General features: G+C 40.7%; 1 protein-coding gene and 1 long non-coding RNA gene across 5 annotated transcripts; both read right to left on the reverse strand.

Moving 5' to 3' along the window:
* Positions 1-1,230: 1,230 nt before the first annotated feature.
* On the reverse strand, positions 1,231-6,496 carry lig4 (ligase IV, DNA, ATP-dependent). 4 transcript variants are annotated; one of them, XM_017683880.2, is made up of 3 exons: positions 6,064-6,496; positions 5,102-5,597; positions 1,231-4,379 (listed from the first exon to the last, which is right to left on the reverse strand). In XM_017683880.2, the coding sequence occupies exon 3, from the start codon at positions 4,365-4,367 to the stop codon at positions 1,617-1,619; it is 2,751 nt and encodes a 916-aa protein (XP_017539369.1). In that variant the 5' UTR covers positions 4,368-4,379; positions 5,102-5,597; positions 6,064-6,496; the 3' UTR covers positions 1,231-1,616. The 4 variants fall into 4 exon arrangements, with proteins under 4 accessions (XP_017539369.1, XP_017539368.1, XP_017539370.1 ...); XM_017683879.2 differs by lacking the exon at positions 5,102-5,597 and having other exon boundaries at positions 6,094-6,496; XM_017683881.2 differs by lacking the exon at positions 5,102-5,597.
* A 7,075-nt stretch (positions 6,497-13,571) lies between these two features.
* On the reverse strand, positions 13,572-14,244 carry LOC108412029. Its single transcript, XR_001856608.2, has 2 exons — positions 14,150-14,244; positions 13,572-13,995 (listed from the first exon to the last, which is right to left on the reverse strand). It is a non-coding gene; the product is annotated as an uncharacterized LOC108412029 (long non-coding RNA).
* Positions 14,245-14,656: the final 412 nt, after the last annotated feature.

The raw sequence follows: 14,656 nt of genomic DNA on the forward strand, positions 1-14,656 counted from the left end.
GTCTAGTCCGATTGAGGCCATTCAGAATACAATTTCTATCCGATTGAACGAGGCGGGTAATCCTCTAAATAATCCGTTAAATAGAAGAATAATATCCGTGTAAACGCCTGAATCCGATTACACTCCAATCGGATCGTCTAAGAACGTTCTGCGCATGCGCGGCGCGTCACAGCGAGAGGTCTATACCGTTCAGCATGGCGGAGCAGAAGCTGGTCTGCAGAGGAGACATTACATTACATTACATTACATTACAATTTAGCAGACGCTTTTATCCAAAGCGACTTACAAATAGTGTGGTACATAGAACAAACATAGTCAGGCCTTAAAGGAGGCCAAGGGGTAAAAGCGGGGTAGAGAAGGGAAGGAGGGCAAGAAGGAGACGAGGTATATACTCTGAGCTTTAAAAGACGGCGGCGGGACGGACGACCAGCTTCTGTGTCTCAGAGCACGACGTCTTCCTTTATAAGTACAGGTGAAGGACGTTCTTCTGAGTCTGACGTCAGTTTAAAGCAGTTAAAAACACAAGCGCGCCGACTGGACATCACGTGATGTTCGCTGTCATGGTAACGGTTACTCTCAGCGCTGCTCCACGCATGCGCGTTATTTTGCTTCGGATTACTTGTAGTGAACATGTAAACGAACATTTTCATCAGATTGTTGAATAGAATGAGAATAAACACCTGTCTGAATCTGTAATCCGATTGTTTTCAGTCGGATTGGCAAAAGTCTTTGCATGTAAACACAGCCAATGTGATAGAACTAACCGATTACTATGCCTGCAATCAGAAGAAGTGCTTCTTTATCACTATTGACAGCCATATTGCTTTGATGTCATACACTGAGCTTGGAGTTGAGAGCACCATCCATCCTGAACTTCCAGGAATTTCTAAGATGACGGGGTGTTTTGTTGACTTTTCCTAGTCAGATGTGGTAAATCCTGAGTAACAAGCTTCAGTCCAACACAGCACTAATGTCATCATGATAAGTCACAATGTGCTTTTATAAGCATGTCACAGATATCATTAGTACTCAAAAAAAAAAAAAATACTGACCAACTTGCAAAGAGAGCATAGTTAGCCATGTTTAACTGGATTAGTGCTGTGCAGTATGTGAAACAATCACTGTATTCATAGTTTTTGATAGTGTTTTGTAAGTGTGGCACTACTGGAAGCATGATGATATGCTTTTGCCATATCACCAACCCCAAAAATATATCAACAAACACTTTAATTCACCTCTCGAATCTTTATTAATTCATATCAACAATATTCTCAATTCCTTAAATATAGCAAAATACATTGTAAAAGCATTCCCTGCCATTCTTCTAGAACATGATGAAATGGTCTTCCATAAAAGCTTCAAGGATCGAATAAATTAAAACAATCAATAGGAGAATGTTTGTGTAAAACTAAAAACACACCCAAAAAGTCATATCTATTTAAAAGGCCTTTGTGAATAAAACAAATCTGAACAAAAATCATTACTGGGTTATTCTAAAATCTTTTGCATTTCAGCAATTTAAAAAGTACTACTAGAGCCACACATCTCTTAAAAATTCATAATGGCTGGAACCAAGATTTAAGTGTTATGTAGTTTTTCGCCAGGTGCCTCCACCATTACATGAGGTAATCATTGTCATTAAGTAAGTGTCCCGCTTTAATTGAATCAGCTACCCATGTTTCTCGAACAATCTTGAATTTCTTCGTAAACAGACGTCTCAATGTCCTCAGATCCAATAATCTCACCTCCTCTGTCACAACCGCATGCGAGATGCCTTCCTCCAGTTTTTCTAATACAGTGCCTCCATGAAATCGGAACTCCAGAGCCCTAGTGTCTAAACACGTACCCCGGATGAGACTTTCTGGGTCATTGATGTCAGTACACCGATCAAAGTAGGCACAATACGGTCTGAACATGCTAGTAGGCAAGTCATCCCAGCCATACTTCTCCTCTACTGAAGCTGCAAAGGTCGTGTCCACTTCAGCCGGTTCAATTCTGCCGAAGATGTCTCTCAGCTGCTGCTCATCCGTGTCGATGTAGTAACTGTCTCCATAGCGATCATACTCTTTAGCGAAGTGCTCCCTCGTGGAAGGCGACATGTGGATCATGTGCCGTGGTTGCCATGGTAGCACCTGTTTCCTTTCCAGACATTCCAGCAGCCAGGAAGCCCACACAACATCATGTTGGTCAGAACGGATGAGGTTCTTCACCCTCATGTTCTCCACACCAGCAATGACACAGTAGGTGTCCTTTCCAGGGTTCTGCACCACGATCCCTCCGCAACGGGCCACAGCCTTCTCAAGTTCTGCTTTAGAATGGGTATCGTTTCCATTCATCACACAGAATTCTACATCTTCAAACATGTCTGTCTCCTTAGTGACTGCAGAGAGGTCTTGAGATTTGAAGTGATCAATGATACCAATGGTTTTCTTGGGCTTAGTCCCAAGCTTACGTTTCTTCTTGTCTGGCTGGTCTTCCTGGATTTGGAAGTGCCTGGATGCCAGCTTACCTGAGGCCTTTGTACGGAACTGACATAGCTCATCCAAGGTCATGCACTGATGCCATTCTTTGTCCTCTCTGATCCTCTCAATCCGAGGGAAACGCAGTGTACAGTTAGTCTTATACATATCACTGGTTACTATCTCTGCTGCTTTCACTTGGAGGATCACTGAGTTCCGTGGCTCAATGTAAACTTCAGGCTTCTCTGTTCCACACAGAATGGCTGCTGGAGGGTCATTCTTGCGGTAAACTTTCCAGTGTTTGGCGAGCTTCAGGCCAAGGTCATACAACTCCTTCATGGTGTAGCCTGATCCAATGCGGCACAGCGTGTGGAACACTGTGGGCTTTTCTCCAGGAGCCGGAGTTTCTGCAACGGCACAGAGGAAGTGGGACAACATCCCACTCCGTCTACCCTTCCCCCAGTAGCCTCCCACTATCAGCAAATCCAATTCATCCATGAGACCATCCACATACTCAGGTTTGATCTTTAGCCACCCTTCACCACGTTTGTCTGGCTTGTAGATGGACATGGGGTCTTTGACCATGATCCCTTCTTCCCGGTCGTCGATGGCCTCGTTGAGGGCATTCACCACTTCCTGCATGGTTTTGGCTTCAGTTCTGGGCACCAGCTGGATCCGGCCTTTGATGGGTGTGAACACCGTCTGGAGAGTGTCGTAACGCTTCTTGAGAGGCTCATTTCCAAACTTCTGGTCATTGACAAGCAGGACATCAAACACGCAAAAGCAAGTCTGTAAATCTGAGTCGTCCATCAGCCTCTTGATGTCAAACTTACTGCCTTTTTGCATGAAGGTCTCTGTCATGGGATTGTAAGCCATCATTTCCCCATCTAAGATGCAGTTGACCACATGAGGCTTGAAGACATTATGGATGTACGGTGTGAGGGAACCCTCTAGTGGTGAGGCCCCAAACTGCTGCGTATACTCAAATGAGTTGCGTGTGTAATATTTGTAAACATCCCCATCTTTATGAAGCTGAATACGTTCACCGTCCAGCTTGGTTTCAAGGTAAAAGGTCTGGTTCCCAATCTGTTTCTCTACTTGGCGCATGTTGGCTACAGCAGCCAGCATGGGTTTGAAAGCAGAGAAGAGACCAATGGATACCTCATTCAAGGAAATGGAGAGATCGTGAAGCTGTCTACAAACTTTATCCAAGTCTGTGGTGACATTGTAGAGTTCTGGAGCATCTGGGTGGAAAACCTGGAGCACCGTTTCCTTACTAACACCAAGTTTCATATCTTTCAGGATCATACGAATGAGCCACTTCTGCTCCAGAGCTGAGCTCTGAGTAATTAAGTGTAAAAGGCTTTTTTTCACAAGGTCTTTCTGTTTGCCAGCATTATTCATAGCTACAGAGTCTAAAAAGTCATTGACCTCTTTAATGCTTAGATTACCTTGGCTGGTGCATCTCTTTTTGAGAACAAAGTAAGCTGTAAGGGCAAAGTCTCCTGCTTCCCCCTGGGATGTAGTGGGAGCTCTGTAATTGAGAAGTTTGTTTGCTTCCGGGCCAGCTTTTGGAAGACCCAGAACCTCAATGTAGAGTTTGGCTAACATGTTTTCTTTGATGCCATAGGCCATTCGTTCCCTTTCAAACGGAGGCACAATTAGACGCATGGCTGGGTAGAATGAGTCTGTAGTGTTGGGATTATCCTTGTGAAGGGCTGCGTGAAACTTTCTCCATGAATCCATGAAATCTTTTAAGAACTTGGCTTTATCTGGTCTAAGTTTGGCTTTCTGTATCTTCTCCAAAACTGTGCACAGGTGAAGAAATGGCACTTGAGCAGCAACAGACGTAATATCGCTTTTGGAGGTTCCAGGTGTAGCATCACTTTTAGATGGTCCCTCCATCATTGCAGTGAATGTCTTGGGGAAAAGGCAAATGAAACATAAACACAATGTTAAGTCAATGGCTATTAACGTTTCACTCATAGCCATTTATTTTTTCAATACTTAAATATCTTTTTATATTAATAAGGTATAGTAATGCAAATTAACAACATGCTCAACATATTGTGGGTGCACACATAAGAAAACAGGGATACTAGTTAGTTATGTTACTAATTTTTACCCTGGAGAGACTGGTGTGCTGAATTTGGCACATGCATTTAATGAATAGGTATGGTGTCATCTTTGAAACTGTCAACAAAATTACAAAGTTAATGTGAATGCTAAATTATTTTCTTTCCATCTCCTGCTGACCGGTGCATGATGACCTACTGAATACACATTTAGATGTTTTAGAGGCAAAAGTCACTACACTTAGATCAAAGGGTGTATTTTAAATTATACAATGATGACCATTAACTGATTATTCATACTGAAATCAGAGGTGTCCACTTTTGTGCTAAAAATTTTAGTTTAAAAAAAACTGCAACTAGATATTTTGCCCAAACCATTTATCACAGTAGCCCAGCATCACTCTAATCTTCTGGAAAAAAAATTAATACCTCATCAAATGTCAGTCTGGAATATGCATATATATATATATATATATATATATATATATATATATATATATATAATGTGTGTGTGTGTATGTGTGTGTGTATATATATACACACACATACATACATACACACACACACCTTCTAAGCCGCTTCTCCTTCTGGGTCGCTGGGGAGTGCTGGAGCTTATCGCGGCTGTCATTGGACGAAAGGCAGGATACACCCTGGACAGGTCGCCAGTCCATCGCAGGGCGTATATATAATTGAGATTATTATTTTCCATCTAACCACAGTTCTAATTAACAATGAATAGGGGTAGTGTGATAATACATAGACAAATGTTTCTTCTAGCATTATGGTGCTAAAATGGTCATGATTTCCATTACAGAACGACACAAACAGAAAGTCAGAGGAGAACAACAAGAGGAAGAAGGAGGTGTACTCAGCATTGTGCACAGTCCCTGCGGAACTCTTACAGCACTTATCGCTGTAAGAGGCTCTGGATGAAGGTCTTCTGGTAAGTTCATGAAGCCTGACAGTGATTTAATTCAGCGAACGTGGCTATCTTGGGCCTTCAGAGGTCGTCACCACGACTGGATTGTTTTCCTGTCCTTAAAGAGTCCGTTTACTTTGAGTTCTTGCGACAGAGCGAAGCAGAGGATGTTTAAGGGATGACTAATGTTTCTATCCATTTAGAAGCATCACATTAGACAGGACGCTGAAGCCAGCTTCTTGGTCGAATTTTCCCGTTCCACCTTAAAGACGCAGCAGGCGCCAGAATGTACTTTAACTGCTGCACCCTTTAAGGTGGAACGGGAAACCTCGTACTGAATTTGTGTTTTCTTGTGATAATGATTATATCCTGTTCATGTCTGGCTGCTAGTTGACTGAAGTACAGCCCGTTTACAGTAACGGCGTTTTTGTTGACACGCCCCCAACTTTAAACCGCAGTTTCCCACTAACCTGACGTTAGTAAACAAGACACTGGCGGAGTTCGTGTGCGCTACATACGGTGTATATGTGCATGAATACGATATTTCTGACACGATGTATACGATTTCTGCTTGATATGCAAAAGTCGATAATCTTAATAAGCTGCAAACCTGTAGAAAGAAAGCCAAAGAGCGGCTGACCTGCGGTTACAGGCACGGAGAGTCGGTGTAACTGTAAACCTCCGCTGCTGCTGTCCAAACCTCTTCCTCTTCCGCGTTGTGACGGAGACGGTGACGCGCACGGCTGATTTAGTGGTATAAGCCCAGATGCAGGGATTGTACGGCTAGTATCTCCTCACGAAAGTGTTACTTTATCATTTAAAAATGAAAGACGTAACGTACAGAGTCCTTCTTTAACACCGCACCAGTGCTGGACAGAAGGGCTGAGCCCGAATCCTTCACCGCCGTTCCTGTCTGCCGGCCCGGAGTCTGCCCGATCTGTCAGCCATGCGGAGCCGCCTGCGTGTCCGCTCTGTGAGTGCAGCCCGGGAGCAGATGAGCTACAGATCAGGCAAAATCAAGGGCGACCGGGAGGGCAGGGAGCTTCAGTACACGACGCAGACGCACCACGAAAACGACAACAGAAGACGGTATTTTCTGTGAGCGCGTTAAAGCATCGCAGCTTTCACACGTTTAAAAGCCGCACGATGCTTTTATGTGAATTTCATGGTTTGGGCAGAATTCGCCGTAAGAAAACAAATCAATGAAAAGTTCATTATATTAACTGCGTCTGACAAATGCGCCTCCATTAACTTTAGAGGCTGCGACTGACCAGCCATGGAAGGCCAGCCTTCAGCAAAAATCCTTCTTGCGGTAAAAAGCAAGTGAACTCATTTTATTCAACCACGATAAATACTTTAAATGGACCATTCTTTGAAACGAAGCAATTTTAAACGAGATAATACTAGTTCAACTGCTTGTTGTCCCATGAAGTGTTTTTTACGTCAACCTAGGTGACGTTTTTATAGTGTAGGCAACATTTGACCGTGTTATATTTTCAAAGTAATCAAACGACAAACGTGCCGAGCAGTAAAGTGGAGGAAGACTGTGTTCCGAGGAAGATGAACTAAAAGCGTGGTGATGTTGGGAGTTTACACTGGAGACCCTGTAGGCACCATTCAGTGGAGGGCAGCCGGATTAGTGCTGTGGGTGACTGGATTTGGTTTTCCCATGAGATCACTGTGCTAAGAAGTCCAGAAGGTGGCGCCATTAGACTTTTTTCAGTCTGCAAGACAACCGCAAATGCTAAACACAGGGGAGTGCATATGAGTCAGTCTTCAAACTGGGACCTGTCCCATTCCAAACACAGAACTCCAGTGTACTGCAGTTTTAAACTCTAAAGTGGTGAAGTGCCCACACGCTCTGGTGTTATATCTCCAGGGGTGCCATTAAATTATGAATAACTGTGGCTGAACAATGCTGTGCCTAAACCTTCACCTTTACCTCAGCAATTACAGATAAAGCATAAGGGTATTTTACTTTAGTGAAATATTCCGTTTATACAAACCATCTGAGGAAATTCATTGCTTCAAATTAAGCTTTAAGGGTTTTTTTCCGGAATTATTTATTGTGTTGACAATTCAACAGATAAATTATAAGTTGTTGTCACTCAAACTGCAGTGTTGCAATATTATTGTTTAGATAGATAGACAGGTAGAGAGACAGAGAGAGAACTTTATTGACCCCAAAGGGAAATTGCAGAGTGTAAAATATATTTTCATGGGATGGCTTTTCAAAGAGAACTGATAGCTAGGATGTCCATAAATCTCCATTTTCTGGGGACAGTCCTGTTTTTGGTGACTTTGGAAATGTCTCAGTTTTTCAACTGCGAATTATAAACATATTGGAAAGCCCCAAGAAAGACCTGCAGCAGAGCAGATGGGCTGACGTCTCGCACTGTGCTTGTTTTGGCCCACAGGGTAAAGAGAAAAGTGCAGCCTGCCTCTCGTCCTTCTTAAAAAGCAGTAGTGAGAGAAGGCATGTGCCCACTCAGATTAGCCATTTTTGGCTAAAAAAATGTGTTACATGTTCCACTTTTTGAAATAAAACACATTTATTCAATCATACTAGCATTTGAGCACATACTGGTTATGTTTTTTGAGAATTAAAATGTTTTACGTGTTACTTGCTGTTGAGTGTGAGCTGCACTAAGGTGGAGTGTTATGAAGAGAGAGTGTGAAGGTCGGAGCATTCCCTCGTTTTTAACCTAGCATGACGAGATTAAATGCCATAAAACCGACAGTCTGTAATGATATGTGGTTGTTTTTAGAGCAGTGCTGGAATGTTAATTGTAAATTTGATGATTTTTATTTCATAGATGACAATATTAGATATTTTAATGATATATTAACCTCCAAACTGGATGTCCCTGGTCTTCATTTAAAAAATCTGGTCACTTTATTAATAGCGCTGGTTAGCATCTTTGGCATTTTCCCCCATTAAGTTCAGTGCAAAGCAGTTAACATGTTAGCCTCCTATGCATCTCTCAGACTAAAGATAAGAGCTTCAGTGATTTTACTAGTGACTAAAACATTCTGTTGTATTATGTGCATTTAATGATAGTGTCTTGCCCTGCTGGACAAATGAGCCTCGCACCTGGAAACCATAACAGGAACAAAGCACTATCATTAGCACTATCACTAGCTAAACCGCTAAGAGCTCTGGGAAACTCTGCTTCATGCTGTTTTATGGTTTATTTTGTTGTGTTTGTTCTTCTCGCAAAAATAAGTACACTTGAATGTTTTGCCTGGATAAAGTGTTAACAACTAATAAGGGAAAGTTGGTGGGAATGAGAGGAAAAAGAATTCATGGCGATTATTTAAGCACAAATAATGTCGCAGCTTACAGTGTTAAATGTTTTTCCCGTTTGAAGCTGCAGATTGTGCTGAAAATGGTGACCAGCAAATGGTTTGGTTTTTGCAACGAGAGTAAAACATAAAACAGTACAAGCCTCACACAGACACAGGAAGAAAAAAAAAGAAAGAAGTGTCTGTCAGCAGAACGTGGTAGGAAAAAACATGAACTGGGTCATGAAGTTCTTGTTTTTGACTGCCTTCTCCCTCCGCTGGTGATGCACATCCAGGTACATTGTGTTTATCCGGAGTTCATACATGTTAGACTACACCATATAAACAGGGATTCAGTGATTAGCTGAGGAGCCAGAGTTGTTTTTACATTTCACCCAGACAAGGAGCATGGACGGTTTTTCTTTATGCAGTTTTAGTCAAAGTCAGGGGTAAATATATTTATGAGGTTAAAGTGAGGAAATTATGGACAATGTGAATTTCCTAAAATTCAGGAATTTAAAGTTGTATGTAAACAAGTTTTAAAACATACAGTTCTCTCCGTACAGTCCAAACAATAAAGCAGTCCATATATGTAATCTGAGCTGTAAAATCAGCCTGTTTTGAATTCACTGCTTTACTCATTGTTTTCTTACAGTAGTTTAGCTCCGCCCCTTCACGTTGACATTATAAAGAGTGTTTCAGCCTGGACTGCTTGATTGAGGCACAAAACAGGGAGGAGCAAAACACAGCAGGGGTCATGCACAGTAACTAAATCAGTCTGTTTAATTCTAAAGGGTAAAGAGAGTTTGGAAAAATGGTCATGTAAAAATAAATAATGACACAAATGCCACACACTTTAAGGTATGTTATTGTAATAAGGTTCAAGTCGTTTTAAACCATTTCTGATGGTCCATTAATCATGAAATTTCAGCACAATGTGCTGGACATATAGCATTTTTCAATGAGGTGAAATGGTCAAAAAAGGACAAAATTGTACAGCTGTGTTCCCACAGCACCACTAAATACATGCATGTCATATGCAAAAGTATGAGCACTTTTGGTTAAATTACATTTTGTTGATTTTCTAAATGAAGATAAGTTAACACATCCTCTACGGGACAAAAACATAAATATACTGTTCTGCAAATTTTAGGGCACACATTTTGTTTATTTCTTGAAATACTGGACAAAATAAACATACATGTAAATTTGCCATAATATTAGCATCAAGGAAAAGCTAGTAACAGATTGGCAATTATAGTAATCTATCAGTGTTTAATTTATAGGCCCTTTATGTTTATGCAATTTTAATTTTCCATCCTTCCAATCTTAAAACCAATGAGATACAGCAATGGCCTCCCAACCACTGATCTCATGTTCCCCTTCAGAGAGACACTGACATTCACACACGCAGTTACCCAGGCTCACCTCAGCCGCCTTCAAATTTCTTTCTCATGTTTATCTCAAATGACTAAAGGAGATGTTTTTCAGGAGACTAGATATAAGATAATCCTGTTGCATGAGGAAGGGGAAAATAAGCAGAAAAGAATTTCTAAAGCTCGAGTTCAACAAGTCATTAAAAGACATGTAGAAAATGGTGCTCCAAACAACCATGCAAGATGTGGAGGACCACCAAAACTGTCACAGTTCTAGAAGATAGAAAAAGAAAAAGAAAACTGGAAAATGAAAAGTGAATCTCCCGCAGGTGGCACTGATGTTCGTTTTCATTTTCCTTCTTATTCTGACCGTTAAAGCACGTCGGTGCCGAAAACAGAATCAGGAACAGTCACTTTGCTGTTGAATATATTCATTTTGCATTTTTATTTTAATTTTGTCAGATTTGCAGCCGATCGCTATGAAAAAGAAATAAGAAAGTAAACTTTGCATTTTGACTTTAGTTTTGACATGTATTCTGCGTTTCACGAAGAAAAGCCAAAGCCAAAGTGAAGTTTGTGTTTTCTTTTGTCTGTTAGCATTTTTATTGTAGATTTGGCCATAAAAAAACAGAATAATGACTAAAATGAAATCACAAATAGGCGTTTTCAATTTATTTTTATTTTTGTCACAAACGGCTCATGTGAAAAATGAAATTACGAATGAAGGCATTTCATTTCATTTTCAATTTTGGCAGGATACTTGTGCAGATGTTTGGAACAAGAAATGTCAAAAAGAGGTTTGCATTTACATTTTATTGTTTTCATTTTCATTTCCTTTTTGGCTGGATTTGCCTCCCATAGAACATAAAGTTTTCATCTATGAGAAGGAGGAAAAAAGCTCCACCCTTGATTCAGATCTGAAAAAATCCACGGGTGTTTCTGTCCATCCTCAGACTCAGCATCATGAGTCTGAAAGGATGTGTAGCTGCCAAGACGAAATCTTACAGTAGTATATCAAAGCTCTCTGATGTGGATGTAATTATTGTTTCATTTGTAATTGGTGCTATTTGGATCATGAGAAGCAGAAAGTGCAACCAACTTTTAAGATTGAACAATCTCTCTGCAGATTTCTTTGAAAAACTGAAAGTAAATCTCTTGAAAAATAGGAGCTGGGATAAAGTGTGGGCACATTAAAAACTGAAAATGTAAAATCTGACACTGAAAAATGAATAATTTGTACTTCTGTGTTCTCTGACTTCAGTGCAGTACTGTACATATATATTTACTCTGACTATTAGAGTCTGAGTAAAGCTACTTAAAATGAAAAGCGACCCTGACATCTGTGTGATACTTTGAGGACGCAAACTTCACTTAAATACTTCACTCATTTTCACAGATTCAAACATGTTTTATGACCCTGTTCAAGCACATGGAAACACTGCAGGGCTGTTCATAAAATCAGGAATTTATCATGATTCTGTGCTCTGTTAGCTCATGGCTGAGGTATTTTTCTACATGACTTTTGTGTGTCTGTGTGTGTGTGTGTGTGTGTGTGTGTGTGTGTGTGCATGGACAAGTAATGGCAATAAATTTGAAATATCAAAGTTTTTGTCAGGCATGTAGTTGTATATCTGTCTGGCTTGGCTTGCTTTGGGTGGATGCTTTTTTGTCATGTAGATCAGCTTATATGAAGCATTTTACTGTTTAAATATACTATTTTTTTTTCTTTACCCAAGTTTTACAAATTTAGTTAATCAGCCAAGATGTTTGGACAAATGGACAAGAGTATGGGGAAAAAATCAGGTGTGAGTGTGGTCAATGGCCGCTACTGTTGTTTTTAGCTATTTAACATTCTTCCTTCCATTTTTGGGGTAACAGTGTGTCATACAGTGTCATAAAATGACTTTGAGGAAAGTGCGAGACGCAAGACTTTGAGGCAAGACGATTCAAGATGACAGTCTTCATAATGCTAAGTAGGGGTTATTGCTTCCATTGCTTGTTAGCTACATTAGCTTCACAGCTCTACTACAGAACTAAAGAAACAAATGCTTTAAAAATGCTAAATGGCTAACAAGAAAGAAAGCTAGAGAGTTTTCTTCAGCTTTGCATTATTTCAGTGTTTAGCTAGCGGAGTTGCATTAAAATCTGTGAAGGATAAGTGCAACAATTTTATGCTTACGGTAAAGTTACTTAACGTTAGCCTAATTAGATACAGCTAGCTATCTGATAACATGCTAGCTAACCTAGCACAACCAGCTACAGCATAAGATAAATGAGATGATCAAGAGTTCACGGACTGTTTGTAAGTTTCCAATGCAAAGTGAAACTAGCTTTGGGATTTGCAGTGTTGTGTTAACTATTGGTGCGTTTTCCTGTGTTGAGTTTAAAATTTTACAGCTCTAGCTTAAACACTTAAACAAGTTTTGGGGCTTGTAACATATTTTCAAATTGTGTATTGAAGTTTTTAGGTGATTAAAAGTAACTAACGTAAGTTTTCTGTATTCCGGATAGTACTTCGGCACTTTTCGTGGTTCAGTAGTTACTGCGGAAATACCCAGAGTCAAACAGGGTGTAATGATTGGTTGAACTCTACAAAATCTGATTAGCAACCAAGTTGCATTTTGATTGGTCACATGTGGCCCAATACTTTTAAAGAAATAAGAAACAAAACATCATCTGTGTCACCGGTTTGTGCCGTCAGTATTCCATACACCAGCTTCCACAGAAGGAGTAGTTTTCTATACAGTGTTTTCCTGCATTTTATTTGAAGTTTTATGAAATGTAATTGCATAAAAATAGACATAAACTGATTATACTGATAGTATAAGTGAATTAATATAAACAATATGTGCAGTACGTGAGGCTAACATGCAAAAAAAAGGCCTGGTAAAGTGAGTCAGTGGATTAAAGCTGCCCAACTTTGAGTCTGCTAAGGGAACTTAAATGTGGCTATGAAAGTTTCCCCACCCCATTCACATTCGCATTCGCATCCCTTGGTTTCCCCACCCACCATTTTCAGGACACGCCAGGGGCCGGTCACTATTTGCACAGATTTGATGTCCAACCCCAGCTTAGGTGGTCTTGCCAACCGATTTGATGGAAAAGAGGATATATGACATGTCTCAGATGTATCGTGGACAAATGTCAAGAAAGTGTTGTTTTATTATACAAACAGGAAAAGTTGCAAGTGTACTGTTTGTATGTTTAAAAAACTGAAACAATGGATTTTTTGTGTTAGAATTCTTGGGTCTTTGAAAGCTATTTAGATATTTATTAGCAGTTTTAACTCTTTTATTTCCTAGTATTTGTTTGTATATACATACTATTCAAAAAAATGATTACAGTAGCATTACAGTGGCATACTGTTATCAACATGTATATGTCTTTTAAAATCAGTTTCATGCTGCATTTAAAATATGCATTATGAATGCTTTTACTTACAGTCAACAGTTTCAGGTCAGGTTTCAGGATTTATTTACTTTTTACTAATGTGAAATTATTGTCTGTGTTAATCAACCATATACTGCAGATGTGGGTCAGTTGGGGGAATTGGGGGGGAGATGGAAATGGGGGGAGAATTCCTTCAAACAGAGCTTCAGTTCTAGAGAAAGCTCTGACCACTAGGAGGAGTCTCTATTGCCCAGTAAAAATGCAGAGAGAATGCTGAGAGAGAGCTGCGCAGTAGAAACTGTGTCACACGCAAGCCTGGCTTGTTTACACCAGTTCTGCAGCAGCAGCAAAGAAACCTCTGGATGCACACTCGTCCTGTCTTCTCCTGCCTCCATCCCTCCATCTCTCCAGACCTCGCCAAAAAAGCTCCTCCAGTGGCACGGCATCGGTCCCCTCACATCAAAGCCCCATCATAACAATCGTACGCCTGACTATAAAACGGGTCACGGAATGAGAAAAAGGGTTACATAACACCCCGTGTGAGGTGTGTGTGTGGGTGTGTGTGTGTGTGTGTGTATGTGAATGTGTGTGAGATACAGTGCAGAGCAAAGCTGATCTACGCCAAGGAAACGAATGAGAGCTGACCTGGAAGATGGTAAACAAGTGACATCAGCGATGTGAAGTCCGCTTCCAACCAGAACCAAGCACAGCATATGTGAGTGGAGGGGAGGTTTGTGTTGGGTAAAAGGAGGAACTGTGTATGCCAGTGCTCTAGGGTCAGAGGGGGGGGCTCATGTCACAGTTACATGCACATTCATGCACATACCCAGATGCTGTTGCTGTAATCTTTACAGGACCACTCACTGTTTTTGCACATGAGATCATTATTATTGACCCAAAAGGCTGCAGCGGTTCCCAGCACCCATGCCCTGTTTATTACAGTACTATGAGGTCACTATGAAGAAACAGGCCAGGAAATGTCCACAACTGACGTGAGTGAAGGGAGTCATCAACCTCCAATAGGACAAGCAAAACAGACTTCAGTGGCTTGACAACAAGACACGTATGGGAAATGTTTACTCACTGGTAGATAATAAGTGATGATACCTGTTAGTATAATCAGTGATAGAGCACCATTTCCCATGAACCAAA

This window comes from Pygocentrus nattereri, chromosome 12 (genome assembly GCF_015220715.1).
Source record: "Pygocentrus nattereri isolate fPygNat1 chromosome 12, fPygNat1.pri, whole genome shotgun sequence".
Classification (NCBI taxonomy): Eukaryota; Metazoa; Chordata; class Actinopteri; order Characiformes; family Serrasalmidae; genus Pygocentrus; species Pygocentrus nattereri.

Bases quoted from the DNA above. Each gene is read 5' to 3' on its own strand.
- lig4 (XM_017683879.2), bottom strand. From the start codon at position 4,367: ATGATGGAGGGACCATCTAAAAGTGATGCTACACCTGGAACCTCCAAA.